General features: G+C 42.5%; 1 protein-coding gene across 5 annotated transcripts in view; it reads left to right on the top strand.

The window, feature by feature from the left end:
* The window catches only part of LRRC9 (leucine rich repeat containing 9), a 212075-nt gene that overhangs the window by 64110 nt on the left and 134169 nt on the right, over window positions 1–13796 (top strand). For all 5 annotated transcript variants that reach the window (XR_013264863.1, XM_077464391.1, XM_077464390.1 and 2 more), the window contains 4 exons: window positions 140–210; window positions 505–687; window positions 5494–5649; window positions 7069–7271. Coding sequence is in view for 4 of the 5 variants with exons in the window: in XM_077464391.1 (XP_077320517.1) it covers window positions 140–210; window positions 505–687; window positions 5494–5649; window positions 7069–7271 (613 nt within the window). In the remaining variant the exon portion in view is untranslated. The remainder of the gene's footprint in view (window positions 1–139; window positions 211–504; window positions 688–5493; window positions 5650–7068; window positions 7272–13796) is intronic.

Here is a 13796-nt window from a genome sequence, read left to right as displayed (position 1 = left end):
TGACTGTTGGGGGAAATAAAGGTGGCACATTGTTCAGTACTATTTCCCCCATTCTCTGAAGTTTGGGTTCATCAGATCTCTGTTAAGTTCACGGATAAGCACAACATTAAGTTCTTTCTTTGCTTTTTTTTTTTAACAGGACATTGCTTGGATCCAAATGTCAGTCTTGAACGGTTAAACTTGTCGGGTAATAATATTGCTTCTTTTAAGGTATATATAGCCATTTTTGATGCAAATATGTGATTGTTAGCTACGGTACTTAAAACCTGTATGAAGTGTAATTTATCAGATGGTTACTTTCAGTTGGAGGTCTTCTCAGTAGTTGTGTGCAGTAACAAATGTCAACTAATCAGCTTTTGGCTTTCAGTTGCTTAGATATTACCACTATAAACATTTCTCACTTCATTTTAAATAACTTTCTCATTACCTTCTTTATCAAAGATAAAATATTGTATGGCTATGTTTTATGAATGCTTTATTTACCTCTCTCTCATTATTTTTTAGGAACTCACAAATTTAGCACGACTTAAAAATATAAAGGATTTAGGCCTGAATGATCCACAATACACCCCTAATCCAGTGTGCCTTTTCTGCAATTATGCTACCCATGTATTATACCATGTACCACAGCTTCAGAGACTTGACACATATAATGTGTCCCAAAAAACAATCAAGGATTTAGCAGAAGTGAGTTATGTTATTATAAATGGTATACTTTCTCTGGCAAGCATTTGGTCAATTTTTGGTTATATTCCATAGTGGAATTTGTTTTTGTGTAAAATACTCAGACCTAGTTGAAGCTAAACAACTCCAGGCAGATATGAAAGATACAGTGCTTTGAAAAAGTATGCATACCCCTTGAAATTTTCCACATTTTGTCATGTTACAGCCAAAAACGTAAATGTATTTTATTGGGATTTTATGTGACAGGACAGACCAACACAAAGGGGGTTATTTACTAAAGGCAAACCCACTTTGCGCTACAAGTGCACTTGGAAGTGCAGTTGCTGTAGATCTAAGAGGGACATGCAAGGAAAATAAAAAAACAGCATTTTTGCTTGTACATGATTGGGTGATAAAATCAGCAGAGCTCCCCCTCATTTCAGAGCTCCCCCTCAGATCTACAGCGACTGCACTTACAAGTGCACTTGTAGTGCAAAGTGAATTTGCCTTTAGTAGATAAACCCCAGTGGCACATAATTTTGATGTGGAAGGAAAATGATAAATGGTTTTCAATTTTTTTTTTTTTACAAATATCTGAAAAGTGAGGCGTGAATTTGTATTTGTAGAACCACCTTTCGCTGCAATTACAGCTGCAAGTCTTTTTGGGTATGTCTCTACCAGCTTTTCACATCTAGAGAAATTTTTGCCTATTCTTGTTTCTGTCAGAGTGGATGGAGAGCGTCTGTGAACAGCAATTTTCCAGTGTTGCCACAGAATCTCAATTGGATTTAGGTCTGGACTTTAACTGGGTCATTCTAACACATGAATATGCTTTGATCTAAACCATTCCATTGTAGCTCCGGCTGTATGTTTAGGGTCGTTGTCCTGCTGGAAGGTGAACCTCTACCCCAGTCTCAAGTCTTTTTGCAGACTCTAACAGGTTTTCTTCTAAAATTGTCCTGTATTTGGCTTCATCCATCTTCTCTTTAACCCCCCTGGCGGTATTCCCGAGTCTGGCTCGGGGTGGAATTTTCATACCAAAAGCGGTATCCCCGAGCCAGACTCGGGACTGCATCGCTGGATCCAGGAGGAGGTTTACTTACCTTCTCCCTCGGATCCAGCGTTGTCTCCCCGCTGTACGAGCGAGCCGTGTCTCGCTCGATGCATCACATCGCCGATCTCCGTGCCCTACGAGCGTTGCGACGCACGGGGACGGAGAAATCGGCGCCAAATTCAAAAAGTGAAACAAACAGTAAACATACAGTATAATGTAATCTTACAGATTACATTGCTGTATGTAAATATTTCACATCCCCGTTGTCCCTAGTGGTCTGCCCAGTGTCCTGCATGCAGTTTTATGTAATAAAAACTGTTCTTTATGCCTGGAAACTGGAGATTGTCCATAGCAACCAAACTGTCCTTTTACATCAAAAATGGTTTTAGAGCAGCTAGAAAACAGCGATAATAAATTAGAATCACTCGCAGAATTGAGCGATAGCGATTTGTGGGGAGATCCGTCATCAAATATTGAAAAGTAATGACAGCGGCAATTCTGCAACTGAGCAAATCTCAGTGTTTTTGATGTGATTACATTATTGAATAATTTTTATTATTGTTATATTATTATTTGGTACAATTATTTATAATTATTTATTATATTATAATTTATGATTTCATTTTTCAAAATTTTATTATACCCGGGATGTCTGCTAGACTCTGGTTTGGACAGATTTAAGTGAGTTATTCCTAAGAATTGCAGGACTACAATATAAAACGCCAAATTTTCATGCAAAATAATGGTACCGCTTTTAGCACCTAAAATCCGAAATAATCGTACCGCCAGGAAGGTTAACTCTGACCAGCTTCCCTGTCCCTGCTGTAGAAAAGCATCCCCACAACATGATGCTGCCACCATCATGTTTCATGGTGGGGATGGTGAGTTTAGGGTGATGTGCAGTGTTAGTTTTTCGCCACACATAGCGTTTTGGATTGAACGGTGCTCCGTGTTCAAAGCTTTGAATATTTTTTTATAACCTAACCCGGCTTTGAACTTTTCCACAACTTTATCCCTAACCTGTCTGGTGTGTTTCTTGGCCTTCATGATGCTGTGTGTTCACTAAGGTTCTCTAACAAACCTTTCAGGCCTTCACAGAACAGCTGTGTTTATACTGAGAATAAAAGAATAAATTACACACAGGTGGACGCTATTTACTAATAAGGTGACTTCTGAAGGCAATTGGTTCCACTAAATTTTAGTTAGGGGTATCAGAGAAGGGGGCTGAATACAAATGCACACCACACTTTTCAGATGTTTATTTGTAAAAAATTTTGATTTCGATTTTTTTTTTCTTTCACTTCACATTTATGTGCTACTTTTGTGTTGGTCTATCACATAAAAGCTCAATAAAATAAAATACATTTACGTTTTTGGTTGAAAATGTTAAGGGGTATGAATACTTTTTCAAGGCACTGTATAAATGAATGCAGCTGTGTAATCTTTAAAACCGCATTCATTGTAACGTATTTAATTTCAATTTAATAAATACATTAAACGCAATAGGTGTAAGTACTCAAATTTGACCTAGTATCAGCCTCTTGCAGTCAAATCTTCAGTCTGTACACCAGAGCTCAGATAAGGAGAAGGAGAAGCAGCACAAGGAGCCAATTGAGTGTGCTGCAGTGCAAGGAGCATGCTTCTACAGAGAGAGAGCAGATTGAGTGAGCAATGAGCTCATCTATGTGCTGCTTTTCATTTCATTGTCCAGTTACAGGGTGAGGGTGGGGGGTTGGGAGATGACCTGTAAGTGAACATGACGCTAAATCACAGGTGCCCTATCCTACTAAATAGAACTGTGCAGTGTAGCAGAGATGTGTACATCTCAGGACTAGATAAACAGAATAATTTTTTTTGGCAGTTAAAACAGACCCTTTTTGATTATTTAGCTGTTTGCCTGGAGTTCAGCTTTAATAAATGACTTTAAGTGTCTACAGTACCTACATATATATATATATATATATATATATATATATATATATATATATATATATATATATACACTACCGTTCAAAAGTTTGGGGTCACATTGAAATGTCCTTATTTTTGAAGGAAAAGCACTGTACTTTTCAATGAAGCTAACTTTAAACTAGTCCTAACTTTAAACAAATATACTCTATACATTGCTAATGTGGTAAATGACTATTCTAACTGCAAATGTCTAGTTTTTGGTGCAATATCTACATAGGTGTATAGAGGCCCATTTCCAGCAACTATCACTCCAGTGTTCTAATGGTACAATGTGTTTGCTCATTGGCTCAGAAGGCTAATTGATGATTAGCAAACCCTTGTGCAATCATGTTCACACATCTAAAAACAGTCTAGCTCCTTCCAGAAGCTACAAAACTGACCTTCCTGTGAGCAGATTGAGTTTCTGGAGCATCACATTTGTGGGGTCAATTAAACGCTCAAAATGGCCAGAAAAAGAGAACTTTCATCTGAAACTCGACAGTCTATTCTTGTTCTTAGAAATGAAGGCTATTCCATGCGAGAAATTGCAAAGAAATTGAAGATTTCCTACAACGGTGTGTACTACTCCCTTCAGAGCACAGCACAAACAGGCTCTAACCAGAGTAGAAAAAGAAGTGGGAGGCCGCGTTGCACAACTAAGCAAGAAGATAAGCACATTAGAGTCTCTAGTTTGAGAAACAGACGCCTCACAGGTACCCAACTGGCATCTTCATTAAATAGTACCCGCAAAACACCAGTGTCAACATCTACAGTGAAGAGGCGGCTGCGGGATTTTGGGCTTCAGGGCAGAGTGGCAAAGAAAAAGCCATATCTGAGACTGGCCAATAAAAGAAAAAGATTAAGATGGGCAAAAGAACACAGACATTGGACAGAGGAAGACTGGAAAAAAGTGTTGTGGACGGATGAATCCAAGTTTGAGGTGTTTGGATCACAAAGAAGAACGTTTGTGAGACGCAGAACAAATGAAAAGATGCTGGAAGAATGCCTGACGCCATCTGTTAAGCATGGTGGAGGTAATGTGATGGTCTGGGGTTGCTTTGGTGCTGGTAAGGTGGGAGCTTTGTACAGGGTAAAAGGGATTCTGAATAAGGAAGGCTATCACTCCATTTTGCAAGGCCATGCCATACCCAGTGGACAGCGCTTGATTGGAGCCAATTTCATCCTACAACAGGACAATGACCCTAAACACACCTCCAAATTGTGCAAGAACTATTTACAGCAGAAGCAGGCAGCTGGTATTCTATCGGTAATGGAGTGGCCAGCACAGTCACCAGATCTGAACCCCATTGAGCTGTTGTGGGAGCAGCTTGACTGTATGGTACGCCAGAAGTGCCCATCCAACCAATCCAACTTGTGGGAGCTGCTTCTAGAAGCGTGGGGTGCAATTTCTCCAGCTTACCTCAATAAATTAACAGCTAGAATGCCAAAGGTGTGCAATGCTGTAATTGCTGCAAAAGGAGGATTCTTTGACGAAAGCAAAGTTTGATGTAAAAACAATGTTATTTCAAATACAAATCATTATTTCTAACCTTGTCAATGTCTTGACTCTATTTTATATTCATTTCACAACGTATGGTGGTGAATAAGTGTGACTTTTCATGGAAAACACAAAATTGTTTGGGTGACCCCAAACTTTTTAACGGTAGAGTATATATATACATATATATATATATATATATATATATATATAATGTGTGAAGAAAAGATTATAATGCCACTTCCTTTGTTTTTATAAATGTGTTCTATTTATTTTTTCATCTTATTAACCTATGCGATTCTATATTTCTCTCTATATTGCTTAATAGTCTACAGTGATGAAGAAGATTATGTACTACAACATGAGGGTAAAGACTATAAAAAGACATCTAAGGGAAGAATTGGAAATGCTAAAAGAGCAGAAGTGCACATTGGAACAGCTGCCAAGGGAAAGAATGAAACTGCTTCTCTTCCAGGTGAAAAGTGTAAGTATTAGACATTAGGAGTTAATTTACTAAAACTGAATTGTGCAAAATCTGGTGGTGCTGAACTGGCCCACAGCTATATCCGCAAGAGATGGGAGCTGCTGAGCAGGAGGAGTTCAATAGACTGAGTCAGGCAGCACTACACTGGAAACCGTCGCCCAGAGGAGAGACTGTACAGGACATGGCTTCCTCTTGCCATGAGGGAGCCTGGAGAGTGCACATCACTGTCCAGTGTGCACTACCACTGCTGCATATTGGTAGTTTGAGCAGCATCCAGAGTGCTGAGTCCAGATGTGCCAACAGTCAGAGACACCTGGATGCAGAGCAGTGAATGGACTAATCACTTTATGTGACTGGATGGTGAGCTGCAATATTGCTGAGATTGGTGAGCTGCTGTGGGGATTTACTGTTGGCTGCTAGAGAGAATGAGCCGTTTAGGAACTGACCACACAGCCATATAGTAGCCTTATTGCTACCCCCAGGCTCGACTGTGGCTATTCCCATGTGCACCAATAGTACAACTGGGCCCCAACACTAGCCAACTGAAGAGTTAGGAGTAAAGATTTTCCCTTTATAGCTGCTACACTGAGACCTTATATTATTGCTTATGCTAAAAGGTACCTCTCAGGAAACATTGCACCATATCCTAACCATTCTCCTAGAGTGCACTCTATACTAATTCTAGTATTATTATTCACATTGCAGTTAATGCTTACAGTAACTTTCATTCAAGCGGGTGTGTCAGAGAGGCTGTGGTTGTACTTGGAGTTGAGGCGCAGAACAGAGAACCCAAATTACCAAGTAGCTCCTGCAGGGGTAGTGCTACTCATCTTTTTTTAAGAGTAAGCAAAAAGTAATACCAAAGTGAGGGCCTTGGCATGAATATCTTCCCCTCACATTCTGCTTTCTGAGGTAGGGGAACAATATCCATAGTCTCCATAGCTGCCACTTGGGTTACTATCACTACATTTACATCACTGAGCGATCCATGCTTATTGTGCAGAAGGCCTTTCTTCATCGTGCAGTATAACCTATGTTTTTAGGGTATACAACCACACTCAGTGTCCTGATCCCATCTAACCTTAAGCAAGACCCCCTTAATGCTATGGGGCATATATATTAAAACGGGTGCACTCAGAATCTGGTGCAGATGGTAACCAATGGGCTTCTAACTTAAGCTTGTTTAAGCTTCTGCAATAAAACCTGGAAGCTCATTGGTTTCTGTGCAGAGTTGCAGCACCAGTTGCTTCTTTGGTCATAACATGCCATATGAATGTTCTTTACAGTGTTATGATTTATTTTTCCCTTTTAAGACTTGTGTGTTTAGTGTACCTACTTTTTTTTTAGGAAGTATCCACATGTTTTCATATGTCTTCATCCTTAAAATATTTCAGCATGCTCAAATTGTTTTTGTTTTAGTTAGAATGGGACCCACCTCCAGAAAGTCACCAAAATGTTCTGAAATCTCCTGAAAACCGTCATTGCCACACAGATCAGGAAAACTCTGATTTATGGGCAGAAGGGGAGAGCAACAAAGAAGAATCAGACATGGAGGAGGATTTTTCTCAAAAGATTCATGCATTAAAAGAGAGAATACACTTCTGGACATCAAAGATGGATGAGTATGTTAAGCTTCTAAGCAAATACTAAGATCTATACAAAGTTTCTAAACTATGTATGTTGAGTTATTTTTCCATTTATGTGCACACATATCACATCTTTGAACAAGCTGTATCATGTATTTGCACATGTACCTTTGTACTTTCTAGGAACATTTCTCTCTAGCGCTGTTCCCTGCAGAATCTCTGCTGTGTGGTCCAGCACCAGTCCTCTTCCTGGATGAATGATGCTTAATTTCATTCAGCCCACTTGCTGTGATCCAGAGCTTCAAGGATCTTCCCCCTTTAATCAGTTCACCCTGGGCTTATAGAATGTTGCAGAGAATGGTGCCATGCCATTAAAGGAGAAACCCAGCCTAAACCTACTTAGCCTTAAAAATGTCCCCCCCCACCCATTTTAAGCTCAGTCATGTGATCCCCTGTGTCAGCCAGCAGTGGCTGCAGGGAGAAGAGAGCACTCCATAACAGCTGGTAAAGCCTGGAGCAGTAACCTCGCCCATAGACTACCATGGCCCATCAGTTGTCACTGCGCCTTTCTCTCCCCTGCAGCCACTGCTGCCTGACAATGGAGAGCCAGATCACGTGACTGGACCAGTGCAGACGTAAAATAGGTAAGTAAGTATATGCATCTTTTTTGCATCTGTTAGCATAGTTGTTTTGGAGTGGGGTGGGGACATTTTTAAGGCTATTGAGGTTTAAGGAGAAATTCTACTTTAAGTCATACAGTTCCTTGCAGCATTCAGGACCCGCTCATTGTGGGAGAAATAAGACCTGCAAAATCACTTCACTGCAGTGAAGAACAATGTAAAAAAGGCATGTAATTGTACACACACCGTTTTTTATTGTGTGTATGTGTATAGTGTGTGTGTCTATATGTATACATATATGTATGTGTGTATGTGTGTATATATATATATATATATATATATATATATATATACATACATACATACATACATACATACATACACACACACACACACACACACACACACACACACACACACACACACATATATATATATATATATATATATATATATATATATATAGTGGATATAAAAAGTCTACACACCCCTGTCAGGACTTTTTCCACCTTTTTAACGTGACCTACAAACTGTACATCTCAATTGAAAAACTAAAATCTTTTAGGAGGGAAGAAGTAAAAAAATAATGTGGTTGCATAAGTGTGCGCACCCTCTTATAACTGGGGATGTAGCTGTGTTCAGAATTAAGCAATCACATTCAAACTCGTGTTAAATAGGAGTCAGTACACACCTGCCATCATTTAAAGTGCCTCTGATTAACCCCAAATAAAGTTCAGCTGTTCTAGTAGGTCTTTCCTGACATTTTCATAGTCACATCCTACAGCAAAAGCCATGGTCCACAGGAAGCTTCCAAAGCATCAGAGGGATCTCATTGTTAAAAGGTATCAGTCAGGAAAGGGGTACAAAAGAATTTCCATGGCATTAGATATACCATGGAACACAGTGAAGTCATCATCAAGTGGAGAAAATCTGGCACAACAGTGACATTACCAAGAACTGGACGTCTCTCCAAAATTTATGAAAAGACAAGACGAAAAGTGGCAAGAGACTTACAGCAACATTAAAGGAGCTGCAGGAATATCTGGCAAGTACTGTCTGTGTGAGAACAATCTCCAGTATTCTTCATATGTCTAAGCTATGGGGTAGAGTGGTAAGACAGAAGCCTTTTCTTACGAAGAAAAACATTGAAGCCAGGCTAAATTTTGTAAAAACACATCTGAAGTCTCCCAAAAGCATGTGGTATGGTCTGTTGAAACCAAGCTTGAACTTTTTGGCCATAATTTCAAAAGATATGTTTGGCGCAAAAAACAACATTGCACATCACCAAAAGAACACCATACCCACAGTGAAGCATGGTGGTTGCAGCATCATGTTTTGGGGCTGTTTTTCTTCAGCTGGAACAGGGGCCTTAGTCAAGGCAGAGGGAGTTATGAACAGTTCCATATACAGGCAGTCCCCGAGTTACAAACACAATAGGGACTGTAGGTTTGTTTTTAAGTGGAATTTGTGTGTAAGTCAGAACAGTGCATTTTTAAGTGTAACTTCAACCTGTGAAGGGATGAGGGATGTTCCAGGCACTTCTGGGCATGCAGTTATGTCATCTGGGGCTCTTCTGGCCATGCAGTACATGTAGTACTGCAGTGTGGAATGTGTTCGGCGCTGCTAGATAGCTGCTCGGAGGTATCCAGGACCAGCGTGGGGCACAAGCAGCCGGCATTGAGGCCCATTCATAACTTGGGTGTTCGTAACTCAGGGACTGCCTGTGGTAGTCAATATTGGTACAAAACCTTCAGGCTTCTGATAGAAAGCTGAACATTAGGAGGAACTTCATCTTTCAGTGTGACAATGACCCAAAGCATACATCCAAAATCAACAAATGAATGGCTTCACCAGGAGAAAATGAAAGATTTTGAATGGCCCAGCCAGAGCCCAGACCTGAAGAGGGCTGTGCACAGTTAAGGCTGTATTCCTGGGCACTGGTGAGGCTGAGATGTGGGCACAGGTGAGGCTGCTTTCTTGGGCACAGGTGAGACTGCTTTCCTGGGCACTGGCGAGGCTGAGATGTGGGCATTGGTGCGGCTGAGATGTGGGCATTGGTGAGGCTGCATTCCTGGGCACGGGTGAGGCTGCATTGATGGGCAGCGATGAGGCTGCATTTCTGGACACTGGTGAGGCTGCATTTCTGGGCACTTATGCGGCTGCATTTCTGGGCACTGGTGAGGCTGCGATGCTGGGCACTGGTGAGGCTGCGATGCTGGACACTGGTGAGGCTGCTATGCCGGGCATTGGGGGGCTGCATTTCTGGCCACTGGTGAGGCTGCTATTTCTGGGCACTGGTGAGGCTGCATTTCTGGGCACTGGTGAGGCTGCTTCCTGGGCACAGGTGAGGCTGCATTTCAGGGCACAGGTGAGGCTGCATTTCTGGGCACAGGTGAGGCTGCATTTCTGGGCACTGGTGAGGTTGCATTGCTGGGCACTGGCGAGATTGCATTCCTGGGCACTGGTGACCCCTGCATTCTTTATGTAGCACACTCCTGAGCCCTGCATTCTTTATGTAGCGTGCTTCTTAGCCCTGCATTCTTTATGTAGCATGCTTCTTAGCCCTGCATTCTTTATGTAACTCGCTCCTGAGTGGAACTTTACTGGCTTGCAGTCCTATCCTGTCCTGGGCTGGCCACACCTCCCCGGCTCACTGTCTTCTCAGTGGTTGGTTGCTACCAACCAACCACAGTTTTTCTAACTCCGCTCCCTGCCAGTGTGGAACCTTCTCATTTAGACCTGGCTGCTGCCAGTGCCCACCTCCCCCTTCACACATTGTGAATTTAAAGAAGGTAAGAAACTTTAGGAGACTGTCCAGGGGGCCTTCCGTGACTTTTCTGTTGCACTGCTCCCGTCTCCACTCGCTCCCGTTGTTAGCAATCCAGCTTTCAGTCCGGGACTCAACAACCTTAGATTCCTAGCGTTGAAGCTGGTCGATGAGTCACAGACCCGGCACTTCCTCACTAATGGACAATGGAGGAACAGGCAACAGATCCTGGACGACCCAGCCCTGGTGGGGCTCTCTTTTTGAGAAAAAGTACAGTTGTCCTATTGGTGCATTGCCTTCCCTGGCCTCCTTCGGGAGGCAACTGACCTCCTTTGAATTACTAAGCCTGGAGCAGTCTCCAGTGAGGCATGCGATTTCCCTGACATATCAACTACTGATATGCCAACTGCCGGACTTACTTACAGAGAAACAAGTCGATCGGCTCATCCTCTTTTCCCACAAGATTTCTATCCGTGCCAGACACCAGGAGGTGGGATTTAAATTACTGTCCCGATGGTACTACAAACCGGAAAGGATCCACAAGTTGTTCCCTCAGAGCATGGACCTTTGTTGGAGATGTGGGGAGGAGGTTGGAACGCTCCTTCATGTCTTCTGGTCTTGCCGGATCCTACAGCCCTTCTGGATAGAGGTACACCGTAAAGTTCATAAGTTTACAGATCGGGAGTTACCGGCGACCCCCGAGTTCTTCCTTTTGCATCACCACGAGATTCTTAGTAAGATCTATAGGAGATCCATATTGCCTCTCCTGCTCACTGCGGCAAAACGCTTCATCCCCCCGTGCTGGAAGCAAACACAGCCACCGTCAGTGGCCGTCTAGTTGAGGAAAGTTGCGGACATTCACGCAATGGAGGACTTGGTGGCCACGGAAAAAGGCCTAAGTGAGAAATTTTCCAAAAAGCTTGCACGAGTTCATCTACTCTGAGGAGTACAGAAAGCTGGTGGCTTAGCTCCCCTGAAGTGGGACGACCTTGGAGGCTCCCCGGACGGAGTTGGTATGACTGGATGGTGGTACTATCCCTCCCCCCCCTTTTTTTTTTCTCTTTTCTTCTCCTCTCTTTCTTCTTCTTCAATCTTCTTCTTCCTATTTTTCCTACAATTTCAGTATAATGCCCCATACACATGGTCGGACATTCCTACCACAAAATACAGATTTTGGCCAAAACTTGTGTTGCATACACACGGTCGCACAAAGTTGTCAGAAAGTCTGATCGTTGGGAATGAGGTGACGTACAAAACGTACGATGGGACTACGTAGAGACTAGTAGCCAATAGCTTTCATCTCCAATTTTTTTTCTGAGCATGTGTGGCACTTTGTGCGTCGGAATTCTCTACACACAATCGGAAAAAGTCAGATCGGATTTTGTTGTCGGAAAATTTTAGATCCAGCTCTCAAACTTTTTCCATCGGAAATTCCGACAGAAAAAGTCCAATAGAGGAGCCCACACACAATCGGATTTTCTGACAACATAATCCAATCTGACTTTTTGCGTCGGAGTTTCCAACCGTGTGTATGGGACATAAGAGTGCCACGACTTTAGAGCCAGTTGGTATCTGGCTTTAGTCCTATTCCTTAAAAGGGCGACGCTGGGTACAAATGACCATACGGGGTACAGAGGACTCCTGGTCCCTTGAAGCTAAATGTCTCTCTGGGGTCCTGATGTAAGGGGAGGCTCTCTGGGGACCCTGATGTAAGGAAGGGGCTCTCTGGGGACCCTAATGTGAGGAACGGACTCTCTGGGGTCCCGGATGTAACGAGAGGGGGGCTCTGGGAACCCTGATGTAATGAGGGGCCATCTGGGGACCCTGATGTAAGTGGGGGGGTCTGCACTGAGATATGTAACAAGATTTTATATATAATCTCTCTCTCTCTCTCTCTTTCTCTCTCTGTCTCTGTGTGTATATATCTATTTCTATATCTATCTATCTATCTATCTATCTATCTATCTATCTATCTATCTATCTATCTATCTATATAGGTATATGTATAGATAGATAGATACATATATATACACACACAATATCTCACAAAAGTGAGTACACCCCTCCCATTTTTGTAAATTTCATGTGACAACACTGCAGAAATTACACTTTTCTACAATGTAAAATAGTGAGTGAGTGAGTGTACAGCTTGCATAACAGTGTGACTTTGCTGTCCCCGCAAAATAACTTAACACACAGCCTTTAATGTCTAAACCACTGGCAACAAAAGTGAGTACGCTCTTGAAAATGTCCAAATTGGGCCCAAATTGTCAATATTTTGTGTGGCCGCCATTATTTCCCAGCACTACCTTAACCCTCTTGGGCATGGAGTTCACCAGAGCTTCACAGGTTTCCACTGGAGTCCCCTTCCACTCCTCCATCACGACATCATGGAGCTGGTGGATGTTAGAGACCTTGCGCTCCTCCACCTTCCATTTGAGGATGCCCCACAGATGCTCAATATGGTTTAGGTCTGGAGACATGCTTGGCCAGTCCATCACCTTTACCCTTGGCTTCTTTAGCAAGGCAGTCATTGAATTGGGGTGTGTGTTGGGGTCATTATCATGTTGGAATACTGCCCTGCAGCCCAGTCTCCGAAGGTAGGGGATAATTCTCTGCTTCAGTATGCCACAGTACATTTTGGCATTCATGGTTCCCTCAATGAACTGTAGCTCCCCAGTGCCGGCAGCACTCATGCATCCTCAGACCATGACACTCCCACCACCATGCTTTACTGTAGGCAAGACACACTTGTCTCTGTACTCCTCACCTGGTTGTCGCCACACATGCTTGACACCATCTGAACCAAATAAGTTTATCTTGGTCTCATCAGACCACAGGACATGGTTCCAGTAATCCATGTCCTTATTCGTCTTCAGCAAACTGTTTACGGGCTTTCTTGTGCATCATCTCTAGAAGAGGTTTCCTTCTGGGACGGGAAGGTGAAGTTGCACCACTCCTTAAGATCACCAAATAAAGTCCCATACTACTGTCAATTGTCGGGTGCCTGCCTGGTCCGCAACCCAAAGTTTCATGAAGCAGAAAGAAAGGTGGCAGCATTTCCAGCATCAGAAATCCAAGTTTATTAAAATTCTGGACAAGACATACATGAATACTTGCTGTGATGCAATGATTAAGTACAGTGGTGTGAAACACATTTTCTGTTGCTCCTAG

This window comes from Lithobates pipiens, unplaced genomic scaffold (genome assembly GCF_037356315.1).
Source record: "Lithobates pipiens isolate NorthernLeopardFrog02 unplaced genomic scaffold, aLitPip1_a1.2 Scaffold_30, whole genome shotgun sequence".
Lineage (NCBI taxonomy): Eukaryota > Metazoa > Chordata > Amphibia > Anura > Ranidae > Lithobates > Lithobates pipiens.
Note: the sequence above shows the minus strand (reverse complement) of the source record. Positions and strands in the feature narration are given on the sequence as shown.